We start from the raw sequence: 15,678 nt of genomic DNA, 5'->3' as shown, positions 1-15,678 counted from the left end.
GGCAGGGTCAAATACTGACTAGCTGACTGTTAGTCTAGTTTTTCCATTTGTAAGTTTCGGGGGCATGTGGTTCTAGGGAGGATGGCTCAGTAACACAACAGAATCAGGCTCATTCACTCACAGCCTTTTCTGGTCTAGAGTTCAGTGGAGGAGGTGTACTCAGGTTCTAGGTTCTCTATGATACACATTCTGGAATGCTGAAACACCTGAGCTTTTCTGAAAGAAATTCTTATTAAATAATCAAAGCTTTGGTTTGGGATTTAAAGAAAGAAATATATATAAAAGAAGAGACAAAAAATCTATTTCATGGCAACTACAAATACCAGCCATAATTCTTTTCTACAGAGACTAGCACAAGTTAGCTCACAAGGAAAGCAACTATGCTTTGGAGCATATTCGGGACTCAGAGGTCTAACTTCCAAAAGCTTGAGTCTCCCACAGGCAGATATCAAGGCAACCCATTAGCCCTAAGCTCTATGTCCTTCTTTTTGCCTAGAGAATACTTTAAATGGTGGGGGAGGTGACAGTGCCTGACTTCCTCACCTTAGGGGTTCAGGCTGGGGTACCTTCCAGATACAACATCTTTCACCTATGCTATAATAGGTATCTCCCATGATCTACCTCAGAATCAAGAACCATGGGGCCTGAGATGTTCTCAGGCTCTGATTCTTTCTTGATTGTTTTGATTCTTTAACTGCACTGCCAACTCTTATCTTCTCTCCCTGTTTTGTAGAACATTCTCTCCTCTGTGGAACCCTTACTTCTTTAGAATTTCTAAAAATCTGAAATCTGTTATGCCTTCAATTAGTCAGAAAGGGAACCAGAACTAGATGGAAAAGCAGGCAAACCCAACCTGTTCAGGAATGACCTAAACCTTATCATTCTTTATAAGAAATGTTTGTATGCCTTACCCAAGGGGGGGGGATTTAATTTGGGTTGCTTTACTGAGTAGTTGGGTTCCTTTGAAAATCCATCTTTGCTGGAGTAAGATCTAGACTAATGAGGTTGAGCTGCCACCTGATTAAATGCACATCCTAGTGAAGAGCCAAAGTTATCTGGATCCCTATCACTCTTCTCTGCCAGCAATACCTCCCATGCTCAGAACATATCAATTGCACAGTGCTGTTATATTTCATGAGAAAGATCACAAAGGGTCTGACGATTGTACAAGGCTTAAAAATCCTTTCTGGCTTAAACATGGCTTTCAAATGTTGGTCCTACCTGTAGGGCACTTAACATACTCTTCTGAATATGATGAAGATACATGCAGGAGCCGAGTGAGCTGGTTTTGCAGGAGTGTGCCTTGTTTTAAGTTCAAAACTGCTCCCAAGGCTTTGTGTCCAGTCTCTGGGCATGTCCCCCTTGCCCAGAATGAGCACCCCAAGGCTCGTAATAGTTTCTTAGCATGGGAAAAAAGCAACTCTGGGTACCTTTTATCGAAAGGCCAAAAGAATAACTTTTTTCATCATGAAAATTCTACTATCTATTCCTTCTCCATGATTTCTGGCATTGGCCAATAACCTTTTAATTTTCATGAGTTTGTTAATGGTTGCAGTGAATGGGAGGAAGTTCACAATTTAGGGCCTCAGGACTTCCCAGCAGTTTGCAGAACTGTGGATATATCTCACAGGCTAGTTTTACAAGGGGCTTAGAGGGGCAATTTTAAGGAAAAAACAAAATAATTCTACTCCACAGGCTGGGTGCCCTGAGTCCTCCCAGTGTGATGACCAGAACAAGAATGTTTTTAGAGGTAGAATGGTGCTGGTTCAGGTCCTGACATAGGAAGTAGTAATGAAAGTGTGACAGACAGGTTTTCACCCTCACTGCAAACTCAAAAGCCCCAAAGTTCTTAGGGTAGTTTGTGTCCTGTAATGGTTATAGGTCAAATAGGAAAACAGTGATAGCTTATCCAGATGCCTAACTAGGAAATGAGATGTAAAAATTTCAAGTTCTGGTGAACACAAATTCAGCCATGGGCTGAATTACACAACTCGACGCTCTGTCAAAGGAGTCCTGAATGAAAACTACAAGGAGGTCTGGCAACTTTGGCTTCTCACCTGGGTCGCTGACCACAGCAGCTTCTTCTAGACTCCAGTTTACCTACAGAGGGTCTGCACCCTGATCTGTCTGAGGGATGTAGGATGGGCTACAGTGTCCATACTGAGACTCCGAATAACATTACCCACACTTGGATGATACTGCTTACCACATGGCACACTTAGTAGCTCACAGCCTGCCAGTGAAACTCCCCTCCGATTTGTACCAGCACCTCTGACAGGCCATACAGAAAGGGGACTCCAAATGCAAGTAGCTGGCACATGAAAAAGGAGTCCAAAGGGTTTTGGGCCACTTGATGCCCAAATGAAGAAATGTTCTTTTGGAGGTGCTGGCTCATCCCCTTGGCCTTGTCACAGAGGCCGAGAGAGTGACGCGCCACCCAGCCAAACAAGGAAGTGAGGCTACCTGGAGTTCTCTCAGCCGAGCTGGTGATGGTACTGGCCCGTCCACTTGTGTCTGCAGTGGGGCCATCCTGCAGGGGTCCTCTGGCCTCCTGGGAGAGTCCATAAGAAAAAGAAGAGTGACTCTGACTGAAGCCCTCAAATCTCAGGAGGTAATGACAATCTGATTGGTTTGTCTATCTCTTGTCAACCAAGATTTATATACCTCACAGTCTTTCTTTAAAGAAACAAGGACATATTCACATAGAAGTCACTAGAAGTCAAAGTCTCTATCCACCCAAGTCATCCATTGGTGTGCTGGACTGGTTCCAGGACCCTCTCGGATACCAAAATCTGTGGATAATCAAGTCCCTTAAAATGGCATTGTATTTGCACATAACTTACATAATCTCCCATGTACTTTAAATCATCTCTAGATGATTTATAATACTTAATACAATGTAAATGCTATAGGAACAGCTGTTATACTGTATTGTTTAGGGATTAGTACAAGAAAAAAGTCTGTTTGTGTTTGGAATAGAAGCAATCTTTTTCCTTTTATTTTCCATCCATGGTTGGTTAAATCCACAGATGTGAAACCTGTGGACACAGAGGGCCAACTGTATACCTTTTCCCACCAGTCCCTCTGCAGTCAAAAGAAGCCTCTCAAAGCAGCAGTAATCAGCCTGCATACTGACAAGGTGCTGTCCATGCAGTGGAGGGATTACTCAGGTCACCTTGACAAAGAAAAGCAGAGGGACCATGCTAAGAAAGAAAGGAAGAAAGAAAGAACGAACGAACGAGTGAACTTAGACAAGTAACTTGCAGAACAAGGATATTAAAGAAGTTAGCAGGCAAAGCATGTTGCAGTCAAGTTCCTTTCTGGCATGAAGAGCAGGGATTGGTGTGGCTCCCATTTGCTCTTAGATGCCCTAAGGCAAGGGCTAAAGAAATGGAAGAAACTCTTCCTTAGGATGCCTCTTCTCTCACTACTGCCTCTCTTGATGAGAGTTCTAACTATGTGAAAAAGGAAGAGGACGTTATCCTTAGCTGCAGGGCATTCTCCTTTCAAAAAGAGGCTTATTCATAAAGGCAGAGTGAATAGAAGGGAGGATCAGTATAATTCCTCAGTTCAGCTCAGGTGGTGGATATGACATTACTTTAGCGAAGTACAACATCAGACTGAAAGGCTGCTTCCCTCCCCAAATTGAATGCAACTATGTCTTGGGCCCTCATGGGACAGGCAATGTTCCAATGACCATCCAGCAAGCCCACCTGTCCCAACCCTGATCCACAATCAAACTGGTGTGCCACCCACTGCATTTCTCCCACTTATAGGAAGGATTGTCATTACCTTTCCAGACAGAGGAGCCACAGCTGGCCTCTTCCTTTGTGCGTAGCCAGAGAGTCGATAACAGTAGTGTGGTTTACAGTAGAATTTACCTGTAGACAGCAAGAAGCAGGGGAAAAGCGAGTAAGCAAAACTCTGTAGTTCTGAACTTGACTCACTGGTCTTGGCACACTCCTGTCTATCTCCTTCAGCCACAGGATGTTGTCACCACCATCCCACCCTTTCACAGGCCCAGCTTTCTTGCTCAGGGAAGCCAATCCCTCCCTTTAAACTTTGATTCCAGCCCTCCTCTCCCCTGTGCCTGAAGTGGGTGGGACCTTCTCTTTGGGTATGTAAAGGTCATTGAGCCATTACCCAATCAGTGCCCACAGCAAAGATGTGAGGCTTGCATGGCAGGGCCAGCTAACAAAGTGGCAGTGTATAAAGAACAAAGATGTGGTCACATGAAAGCTGCGAGTAGCATTTCTGGGGAAAGCTAGGATGAATGCAAGTGCTGGGTGGAGGCGTAAAGGCTGCAGGAGCTGGGGGAGCACTGGCATTCACTCTGACAGGTCCACTTTTGCCCCTTCCCTCTCCTACAACTATAGGTCTTACCTCCTTCATCACCCACTATCCAGTGCAATATTGTTTTTGTGAGTTTTGGTCACCAATAAATAGGACAGGATAAAGTGTATTAATACTTGGTTCATATGCAACTTATTTGGTTTTTTAAAATATCCTTCTGTAAGAAATACCTTTCCCATCTCCATGTAATTCTTATAGACTCTATCAATCATGTGGCCTGACATTACCCACTATAGAAGTAGAAATATAATCAGGTTGGTCAACCAGAATACTACCTCCCACCATCCTCCTCAGGATATAAGCCCCAGGAATTGGTGTGTGACTAAAGGCAGTGTAACCAGGGCCATAATTGGCAAATAGGTGAAGAACAGGCAGCCCTTCTCTGGTGCTGTTATCTGGAAGGAAGACATAAATTTAAAGCTTATACTTGAATCTGACTTGGTTTTCTATTACTTGTAACCAAGAGTCTTGTTTATTATAGTATGAAAAAACCATAGCCAATTATTGTTATTTTAATTTCTGTCTTCTATTTTTTTATGTTAATTTTGTTTTTAAATTATTATTTTTTTTGCATTAAAGCAGAAACCTAGATCTTAAAATACAACTCAATGGAACTCGATTGAATCTTCATGGAACCCTTCTCTGGTATTCTCAATTAATAAAGAAGTTTAAGTTTCAGAAATGAATCTCAAAAACCAAAACAAAAGGCAATTTCCAAGAAAATTCTAGGAAACTCTTTTCTCTAGGAAGATAGTACTTTATGTGAAAAGCATGAGCTCTGAAATCAGATCTCAGCTCAAATACTGTATCAAACACTCAATGGTTGTATATATTTAGCCTGTTACAACTACCTCTTCATATATGAAATAAACATTATACTCATCTCATAATAATCTTAATAATCTGATATAAAGATATCAGATTATTAAGATATCAGATGTTGTGAGTTTCAGGTGCTCAATTAATATATCTTCTTAAACCCTTTTCCAAACCTTAATAGCACTTTTTGCTTTTTAGATTAATAAGAGTAATTCTTATCTAACATTTACCATGTGTCAGACACTATTTTAACTGCTTTACATTTATTGAGTCATTTAATCCTCAACCCAATGAGGTAGGTATCATTATTATCCACCTTTTCCCAGCTAAGACACAGAAATGCTGAGCAATCTGCCCAAAGTGTCCCACTTTGAAGCTGGCTCCAGAGCCTATACTTTTAACCACTATGCTATGATGTCTGTCTCAATTAGTAAAGACAACCAGGCTAATGTTATAAATCAGCTACAAATTAAGGTTTTTACAGATAACCTAAATTAAGCAATCCTGATAAATAGGTAAGTGCCTAGAAAAGGGAATAAGGTAAACTGGGTCATTTATCCATTTGCTCAACAACTTATTGAGTGTCCTTAAGTAAGAAGTACAATCTAAATACTGAAGAACCTCCAGACAAGTTCTCTGGATGGGGCAGATGGTGTGTGAATGAAAATGAGGCAGTAGTGGAGACACCAAATGGGGTATGACAGAACCTGAGTGGCTAGAGGTCTGGGAAGGCCTTTGAGGACGGGACATGTGGAAATGGCAAGGCCAAGAAGCCACCCAGCAAAGACTTGGGGGGGGGGGCACGTTATTCCAGAGAAGACAAGGCAAAGGCCCAAGACAGTAATGGTTTTATCACGTTTACAGAATGGGAAAAAGACCACTATGAGAGGGGTACTATGAACTGGGGTCAGGTAACAGCTGAAGGCTAGGGTACACATGCTAAGCTCTCTCACCCTGGAAAAGACTGCCATTCTATTTGTACTACAGTGGGTAATAAAGTAAGAAAAGGATTGGTAAAATCTGACTAACACCTTTTGAAGATCCCTTGGGTTGCTCTATGGAAGCAGACTAAAGGGGCAATTGTGGAGGCAGGGAAAGCAGTGGTCCAGGTAGAAGATGCAGTGGCTGGCCTAGAGACTTCATAAGACCCCTCGGGAGTCTGTTTTCTCTCCTTAAGATGATATGGAACAACTTAAGATACTATCTAATTTAGAGTCTTAAGAGTTGACAGCAAATAAAAACGAGCTAGCATTTGGCAAGGGAAAGAGTAGTTTGGTTTGGGACAGACTGTTTCCTTTAAAGAGTTGAGGGGCAGATTCAACAGCAATAAGGGCAAATCATAGACATCTCTTTTAAGTACATGAATCTTGATTCATCAGTTTGGAGTTAATGAAGGGCCTGCTCTGGAATGGATCTCAGAGGTCATTTAGTACAAACCAATTCTTATTAGCTGCATAAAATTGGATAAGCAACTTATAACTTCTCTGAACTTGCTTTCCAACTGGCAAATTACAACTAAAAAATAGCTACCTCATAAGGTTGTTGTGAGAATGAAATGATGTGCTATGTGTTAAAGGATCTGGCACAATTCCTGGGTTATTTCTTTTCTCCAGAGTTATAATTTCTCTTATCTCAGTTAGATTCTTCATTTAATAACCTGTGTGTAGAATAGGCTAAAACTTTAGTATGCCCCTAAAATATAATTCCATTTTCTAGTCTGCCTGTCCCCTGACAGAAGAGAAGAAATCCTTTGAAGGGGCTAATTTGATGAAAATTCTATCTGGGTTAAGATTTGGTGAGCTGGTGTAGACTCACTGTCCTCTCTTGTGGCTGTCTAGAATAATGTCTTGGCAGGCTAGCTTCATCCTGTGCCAGCTAATGGCCACTGGATCAGGGCACTTGTTCTCTTGCCTGCAAAGTCATCTTCCCCCTCTGCTAGCCAATTCTCATTTCTCACATGCATTTCTGAAGGTTGGTTAAGTCATTCCAAACTGCTGTTGAACATGATCGATTTCCTCCTGCACTGAACTTAAGTTATACTATTCACTATGTGACCTGGCCCTTAACTACACCCTTTTTACAACTGTAAACTTTGCTTCCTATGTCTTGTCTCATCAATCCCCTCAGAATGTGCTACTATTTAATCTTGAATGTCCTTCCAAAGGCCCATGTTGTTAGAGGCTTGGTTCCCAGGGTAATGCTATTGGCAGGTAATGGAATCTTTAAAGAAGTGGAGCCTCATGGGAGGTTGTTAGATCATTGGTGGGGGGTGTCCCCAAGAAGGGATTGTGGACCCCCAGTTCCTTCTCTTAATGTGTTATGTTATCACAGGGTCAATTGGTCATGAACTGGAACCTTCAAAACTGTGAGTCAAAATAATTTTTTTTTAATAAATTGACTATATCAGGAATTTTGTTAAAGCAATGGAAAACTGACTAAAACAGAGGCACTGGAGGCACATTTAGACCTTATCTGTATCCTCAAGAGAATGCAGCAAAGATGAGCACATATCCACAGCCAAAATAATCTATGGACCAACTGGCTGGACCCTGAGGGATCTCCCAAGGTAAAAAATAACTAAAACAACCTAACTAAGGACAGTTACAAGATGTTGGGTGGGCTCCATCTGCCTACCATCATCTTTGGAATCAAAGGTATTACCCAGAGCAAGGGTATGGGAAAAGCAGAACAGAAATAATAAAATTTATTTTCCTTACCTGAGTAACTATCTTAATTCTTCCCTAATTGGATAGAGCTCTTTACTTTTTTTTTTTTTTTTTAGTTGTTGATAGACCTTTAATAAAGGTCTGTGTTGCTGAGAATCGAACCCAGTGCCTCACACATGCCAGGCAAGTAGGCTACTGCTAAGCCCCAGCCCCAGCACCCCCAGCCCTTTTTATATGTTATTTTGTGATAGGGTTTAAGTTGCTTAGGGCTTCACTAAGTTGCTGAGGCAGCCTCTGAATTTGTAATCCTCCTGTCTCAGCCTCCTGAGTTGATGGGATTATAGGCATGTGTCATTGCATCCAGCTTGAATAATGCTAATGCTTTTTTTTTTTTTTTTTTAAATTTTGTTTGGACAGTGCTCTTTACTAACACAGTTAAGAGTAGAAGGTGCCATGATAATAAAAAGAAGAGTTAACCTTTCTTCTCCCCCACCCCACCTTTTTTTTTTTTTTGGTGGTTCTGGGGATTGAACACAGGGCCTTTCACATGCTAGGCAAGCTACATCCCCAGCTCAACAGTTAGCCTTTCTTAATTCACTACATTGGGATCCTTTCTTGCTCCTTCTGGCACAGTGGCCTGTTTATTCATTATTAGAAAAACCTAGGTAACTGGAGTGACCATCCTAATTGCATTGGCCCTTCTGTATAACATTACCTTGCAATATTTTCAATCAATAAATCACCTATCATGTAATAGATTTAATGCCAACCCATGAATTCCAGTAATCTAGGTCTCTTTGGTAATTTTATTTTGGGGTACCGGGGATTGAACTCAGACCACTGAGCCATATCCCCAGTCCTATTTTGCTTAGCACCTCACTTTTGCTGAGGTTCTTTGAATTCACAATCCTCCTGCCTTAGCCTCCTAAGTTGCTGGGATTATAAGCATGTGCCACTGTGCCAGGCTCTTTGGTAATTTTGAACCAGTAAAACTGTCTCCCACAAAGTTCCTTCCGTTCCTATAGGAATGGATGCAGGGCTTGCCACTGCCTCATTTACCTATTTCTATTAACCTTCAGGATCTTCAGATTACAGGTGGCCAGCCAATATCTGTCAGTCTCTGTGAAGTGTTTGCCCACTTCTATACCTTCCATTGGCCAAGGTCTTTCCATTGTAAAAATAGTCAATGCTACAGTAAATCCCTGGGCAATGAGCTGTCCATTCCTCAAATACGAGGCAAGAAGATGATGATGCCAGAGGGAGACAGCAATATCAGGCATATTTCAGTCAGCTCCCAGGGGCAGAAGCTTGAGTATCAAGGGGCCTGGGATCTATTTTCGTTTGCTGTCATCAACTATAGGCAAGAAGCATAATTTCTACATATCTGTAACCCCACTACCAGAAAGACAACAAGGCTTATCCACATTGTGTCCTTTAAAAAAAAAAAAAAACTTTATTTATTTACTTATTTGTTTTTATGTGGTACTGAGGACTGAACCCAGGGTCTCACACCTGTGAGGCAAGTGCTCTACCACTTAGCTACAGTCCCAGCCCCATATTGTGTCCTTTTACCTCAAGATCCCACCATGAGGTAAAAAAGCAAGGGAGTGTAAACTCAGAGAACCGATTTAGGTAAATGCATGCCATTCCATTACCATAATTACTGGGTAACACTATGATACATCCTGGTGACTTCAGAAAAATATTTATAAGAAAGAGTTTCAGAGAAAAAAGGAAATAATGGAGGGGGAGAGGTGGGAAGGGTTAGTAGAGCTACAACAAAAGCACATAGAAGAATGTAGCAACAAAGGACCTAAGGTTCCCAGCTCAAATAGACAAAAAAAAGTGCCTGAGCTCAGTTTCTAGGTATAGGCTAAGGTGCAGACTGACTCACCATCCTCAATGTCATAGGCATAGGCTGAGAGGCGCAGGGTGGTGGCACAGTAGTCGCATTTAAAGCAGCTCCGGTGGAAGAACTTGCCCTCAGCACTCAGTCTCTCCATCACATAGACCCGCTTCTGGCAGAAATAGCACGTGTCGCTGCCCCCCAAATTCTGTGGGAACTCCTTCTTCATGGAGCCCTGGGGGAGGGGAGAAGGAGTTAGGGCAAGGCCTCTCAGTCTTCCCTCCTGGAGCTGTACAACCCCTCTCTAGGTGAAGCTGACTCTTACCAGGTGTTTTTATTTGGAGATAGACTACAAGTGCTAAAGGGCCACATTTGCTCTGCTTTTGGCTCTCCAGAAGAACAGCAGCACTCTTGCAGTAGTTATAACACACAAGCCCTTCCCAGGAGCCCTCAGTACAAAGTGAAGCCTGAATTAGTGTTAATCAACAACCAAAATTTGCTTCTGATAAAGGATCCAAATTTACATTTTCCTAATCAAACCAAATCATTCTGACCAAATTCTTTTTAGAGGGAAGCATTGGTATAAACATATTCAGTGTTCACTAGAGTGTTCTATGAGTGATTACTTTTAGAGGTACAAATGCTTTTCCACACAACATTCTAAACATTCAATTATCAAAATTCAGACAACCTTGAAAAATTATTACATGCCAACACAAGCGGCCAAACAATTTACTAAGCTCCTTGGAACAAAGCAGGTTTGTTCCCCATAGCAGTGTGAAGGCTAGCACCAGTGCCCTTGAGATATCTCTTACCAGCTCCTTCTTGTCTAGAAGGGTTTTGGGCTGCTCTTTCCTTTGAAGCTGATTGGCTATCTGCTCAGCCAATGAGCTCACTCCGCCCGTGTACATCTTTATATACTTCTATTGGTTGGAGATTATAGAATGACCAGAATGAAAGGAAATGAGAAGGAAAAAAATTAAGAAGACAAGAAAAAACTATTTTAAGGTGTAAAACGATTACACGGTGCAGCAGCAAACCATGCCAACACAGTGCCCACAAGCAGAGAAATGGTGGTGAGTAAAACACTGTGTCAGCGTCTACTTGTGTGGGGTGGTGGTGGTCAGAATAGAAAGGAGCAGCATTTGTGGGAGATGATCCTTCCACAGGAAGAACTTGGTTTTTCATGTCTTATTTTTGGAATATATAGTTTCAGGCAGATAGGAAGTAAAAGGCAGAATGGATGAAAACACAGAAGACAGTAAGAAGGGCACGTTCCCTGGTGAATCAAATTACACACAAAGAATTCAAGAGGAATAACGCCACACAAGCAATGGATGTCCACACTGACCACTATTTCAGAGTAAAGGAGAGAGTCTGGTAAAGGAGAGAGTCTGGTAGACTACTTCCTCATTTAGAAAGAAGTCAAGCTCATTCTTGCAAATGATAATCCTCTGGGGTCATTGACTGATGTCAAGAGTTCTGGTATTATTGGTGATAATCTTTATCTTCCTTGTTAGCACTTGACTCATATAGCAACTGTTACATGCAGCAGACATTCCTGAGCTCTGTTGGAAAAAGTCTTCTCTGCCCATTTTCCCTGTTGATATTTAATGGGGGCTTGAGAACAGCATAAGAAAGCCCTTATGATCTATCCAGGCACTAATGCCAAAGCCTTTTAGGCTGGGTGGGGCATCTTAACCACACAGTGCAGCCATGTAAACAAGTTTCTTAATCCTGAGAAGTCTAAATGTATTTCTAGTCCAGAAGGGATTATTTTTAGAATTTGAAAAGGTAGAAGAAAAAGAAAATCCAACCAATTCAATCCTCTTCCTGGCAATATTCAAGAAATAAAAGGAGAAATGTCTGCATGATAAGCCATCCTGCTCACACCACGGGCTGGTACCCAGGGCAGTCCAGCTTTGGAGCCTGTCCCTGGGAATGCAAAGTCTTGCTGGCAGTCTTTTAGGGACTCCATATCTAGGTCACGTTTCATGTGCTATGTGCTTCTCTTTTCATGAATTATGTGGAACAAGGGGGATCCCTGACAAATTCAGGAGGCTGTGAATCTAATTCTGACTCAGAAACACAGTAGGTGCAGTTATTTTGGAGAAGTAAATAATCCCCTTAGGAAGTGGTTTGAATAGACAAACATAAAAAGGCATGTGTAAGAGTTCTGGTATTACTGGTGATAACCCTTATCTGCCCTTGCCCAACCCAGGATATGCCATGGCTGGGCAGGGGCAAAGAGAAGTACTCTGGGGATGGGGAGGGAGCTAACTCATGTAAATCTGGGAATAACAGAAGCACAAATGAGAAAACAATTCTTGGTTGCATAGCTCAAAGCTTAGCTGGAACTGAGAAATCATATTTCTCAACTGAAAAATAAGGAGATTTCCAAGGATTGTAGCCATTTGTCTATTAACTTCACAGCTATAACCATTAGGAGTTGAGAAAAAACAAGTGGTTCTTAGATCTAAACCTTCTTTAGATTAGGGACATTGGAGACACTTAGGCCTAGAATAGGCAGACACCAGGCAAAGTGGAGCAGATCATTTAGTAGCTGACATTGAGGGAACAGAAAATTGCATTTTTTTTCATTCTGTCGCAAATAAGTGAATGTAGACCAGATGTCAAACATGCGGCCAGGACACTGTACAGCCCCTGTGCCCCCACTGCACAGCCAAGACCCTTCTCTGATGGTCAGAAACCACCATCCTCAGTAGTTACAGCCTGGGGCTGCTCATGTGTAAAGGCATTTGTCACATTCAATTTTCAGCAATGTGGTGTAACACTAAGCACCCCCCACCTCCCAGAGGTGAAAATTTAAGTTGTTTGCTTTTGGCAAGAAAAGCAGATGGTTTCCTTCTCCCTGTTCTTAAAAAATAGTCAAAGCATAGCAATCACTAGATTAAAGTGCTGCACACCACACACATGCATGTGATTCTGCACATATGTACCGCAGAGTCTGGTACTAGCTCAAGAAAAGGAAGCACAAACAGAATGGGCAAAAAGATGCTCTAATCTCCCTACAAACTCCTCTCTGGCTAGATCAGTGCTACTGTGGGAAATAGCAGCATTCATTACTCACATGATTACAGGTTAAGAGGCACTCAGAATACTGCAGATTCACTATTCTGCTTAAGTGATTTCATTACAACATGTAATACATGATTACAAAGGCATATGAAATTTAAAAAACCAATGGCTAAAAAAATCATTATTGAATATAGTTAAAATACAATCAAAGTAGGCTTACTTTGACAGACTTTGGCAGTGTTAAATACAATTCAGTGAAAGCCAGCAGCCTCTTTAATTTATGTGTCTGCTGTAACCCTCACACATACAGACACACACCATTAGCTTCTTACAGGAGAGAGGCCAAGGTTAAGACCTCTGGACAGAAGGCATGTGTGAAAGTGAAGTGAGCAGAGGCTGCAGAGGAAACATGGTTTTGCCAATTCTCAGACCATGCTACCTGTCGAAGGGAGTCGGAGGAGGGAGAGGCAGGGCGGTTGGAGGAGCGGAGACTAAGAGAAAGCTCCCACTGGTCAACAAAAAATCGACGAGAAGGTTCAGGCTCTGTCTATAAAATACAAGATGGAGGGGGAAAAATCAAAGGAAAATGTTAAATTAAAAGTCATACCTCAAACAAGAAATTTTGACAGTTTTAGACCCTTCTACTCTAGACCTCTATCTAATACATATGATAAAGAAATATTTTTTAGCTCCCAGAAGCACAAGTGGCTCCCTAATCAAGGCTCCCATTTTGTTTTTTACTTATCTTCCAATGCTTATAGTGAAGCTTGCTCTGAACATAAACAGTGCATTTTTGATTGTGTGTGTGTGTGTGTGTGTGTCTGTGTGTGTGTATGGTGCTGGGAATTGAACCCAGGGTCTTGGGCATGCAAGGCAGGCACTCTACAAACTGATCTGTATTCCCAGCCCAAATTTGAATCCTAGTTGAAAAAGATATGCCATAGAGATATGTCGTTCTTCACAGGTAAACCAGCTGTGAAAGCCTTGTCTTTTCTGGCTTGGTATTCTTACTCCACCCATCCTCTAAGTGGGCAATTCTGCCAGCTGAGTGATAGGATAGGCATCGTCAGGTACTGCAAACACATACCTTGTCCCCTGCGGAGAGCCCTTTCCCTGGCCCAAGCCATGCTTTCTCCTGGGTAAGGAAGAATTCTGCCACCACCCCGTTATTCAATTAGCCTTCTAATTAGCAAGCAAGAGAGACAGTAAATATAGGGCTAAGCTTGCTTTTTCTGTATCAAGGGCAGGAATAGTGCTTATCCTCCTTCTAGTGCTTGGAGAAGCTCTGTTTGCCAACGAGGCCAGCCAAACCTCAAGCAATGAATAGGAGACAAGACTCAAAGCTCCTACATCTTCTGCAGACTACACACAACACATACAGCAAAAATGAGCCAGTGTTTTCTTCAGCAATTGGCCCAGAGAGTGAGATAGGTGAAAGCGTTAGCAAGTAATAACTGCTTAGTTTCCTACCAGGTTCAAGGTGAAATATTTATAGGCTTGGAGGAACAGAGGTACTACTGTTAGGGTAATGAGAAGCTCTCTGCTCCTCCAGATCCACTGCACCCCCTACTTCAGCCAATACACACTCACAACATTTTTGGGGGTAACAACATGGAATGGCAGTTATCTGGTGCCTAACTAGCCTATACTCTGCTCCAGATGCTCAGCTAGCTCCCTGGTCCTAAGCTCAGCATTCAAGGTAGAGTCAGCTACAAAAGCCCTCAGGGAGTTGGGGATGGACTTTGTGGAAGAGTACTAGTACCACTCACCAAAAGGCCACAACAAGACTGAACATCCATCCCCTTAGCATGACAAAGTCGACAGAACTTAATGGAGGAGCAATAGGCATCAAAAGCGAGCAGTGTACACACGGTACTGGAGCAGTGGAAAGAAAGTTTTGGAAAAACATAAGTGTTGTCCCTCCAAAGTATCTATCCTAGAGCCCTGCACTGAGGAATCCAGATACTAGCTCCTTGGGGAAAAAGGAAGAAAAATCCCCAAACATCTATTGTCTTCTGTGCTCTTCCCCTTGGTAACCCTAGACTTCAGAAGTATTGCTCCTGGCCAATTTCTTCTTTTACTCAACATACTTCCCTTTATTCTTCTTTTAAGTGTTAGTAAAAATCATCAGAACCTCATTAAAACAGACATTCTCCAAAATGTAGGGTACTGTCCTGCTCAAGGAAAATGCCTACTTTTCTTTTTGAGAGATGTACAGTACAGCCTGGGATAAAGGCTGTGTTCCCACAGTGCCTGTGGGAGAAGGCAGCCCTAATAACCTGCATGATAAGCCATGAGGAAAATAAAATAAGGCCTAGCCATGCTGAGAAGGTGCAACAGACAGCCCCTTCACCTTGATCCCTAACCCAGCACTCCCATCTTGACAGCATACAGCTGCCTGACAGCAATCTGGTGAGAGGGCATAGTTAGAGAGTGCTATGGTTAGTTTCTTAACAGATCTGAGAAGTAACCTGATTTACTACTTAGCCATAACTGCATTTTTCAGAAAGGATAGGCAGAAGAGGAGGTAAAAATAATATAAAGGGCTTATGTGAGATTAGCAACTATAGATAACCTACTCTAGTTGCAAAGTTATCCCCATCTGGGGATCTTTTTTAAAGGAGGGGGATAACAACAATAACCAAAAGTCTCATAAAATAAGCAGGCCTCTTCAACTGGTCATCTATCTTACTGAATAAATTATGATGGTCAGTTGCAATCAGTGATTCCTCCCTTAGTTTTTTAAAAAAGACCAGTGGAAGCTTTTCATTATGCATACCCATATTGCCATCACCTTCTTTCCACTTATCCTTTTCACTCTTGGTAAATCCTCAGACTGGCAAACAGCATTGCTCTTAATATTTCTACTTCAAGATTTATAACTGTCAAAAGTTACCTGCTTACTTACATAGACCTTTCTCCTGAGAAGCTATCCCTAGCAGTTAATGCTGTTCT

General features: G+C 42.0%; 1 protein-coding gene across 10 annotated transcripts in view; it reads right to left on the bottom strand.

Annotated features, from left to right (window-relative positions):
- Mical3 (microtubule associated monooxygenase, calponin and LIM domain containing 3) overlaps nt 1-15,678 on the bottom strand; it is a 203,541-nt gene that overhangs the window by 74,949 nt on the left and 112,914 nt on the right. For 6 of the 10 annotated variants that reach the window (XM_071610264.1, XM_071610263.1, XM_071610266.1 and 3 more), the window contains 4 exons: nt 13,163-13,270; nt 9,733-9,919; nt 3,793-3,881; nt 2,464-2,551 (listed from right to left, as the gene is read on the bottom strand). In XM_071610264.1, coding sequence (XP_071466365.1) covers nt 2,464-2,551; nt 3,793-3,881; nt 9,733-9,919; nt 13,163-13,270 — 472 coding nt within the window. Of the gene's footprint in view, nt 1-2,463; nt 2,552-3,792; nt 3,882-9,732; nt 9,920-10,499; nt 10,608-13,162; nt 13,271-15,678 lie in introns of all 10 variants that reach the window. The other 4 variants (XM_071610267.1, XM_027951162.2, XM_071610271.1 and 1 more) reach the window with 3 other exon arrangements.

Source organism: Marmota flaviventris, chromosome 3 (genome assembly GCF_047511675.1).
Source record: "Marmota flaviventris isolate mMarFla1 chromosome 3, mMarFla1.hap1, whole genome shotgun sequence".
NCBI classification, from domain to species: domain Eukaryota; kingdom Metazoa; phylum Chordata; class Mammalia; order Rodentia; family Sciuridae; genus Marmota; species Marmota flaviventris.
Note: the sequence above shows the minus strand (reverse complement) of the source record. Positions and strands in the feature narration are given on the sequence as shown.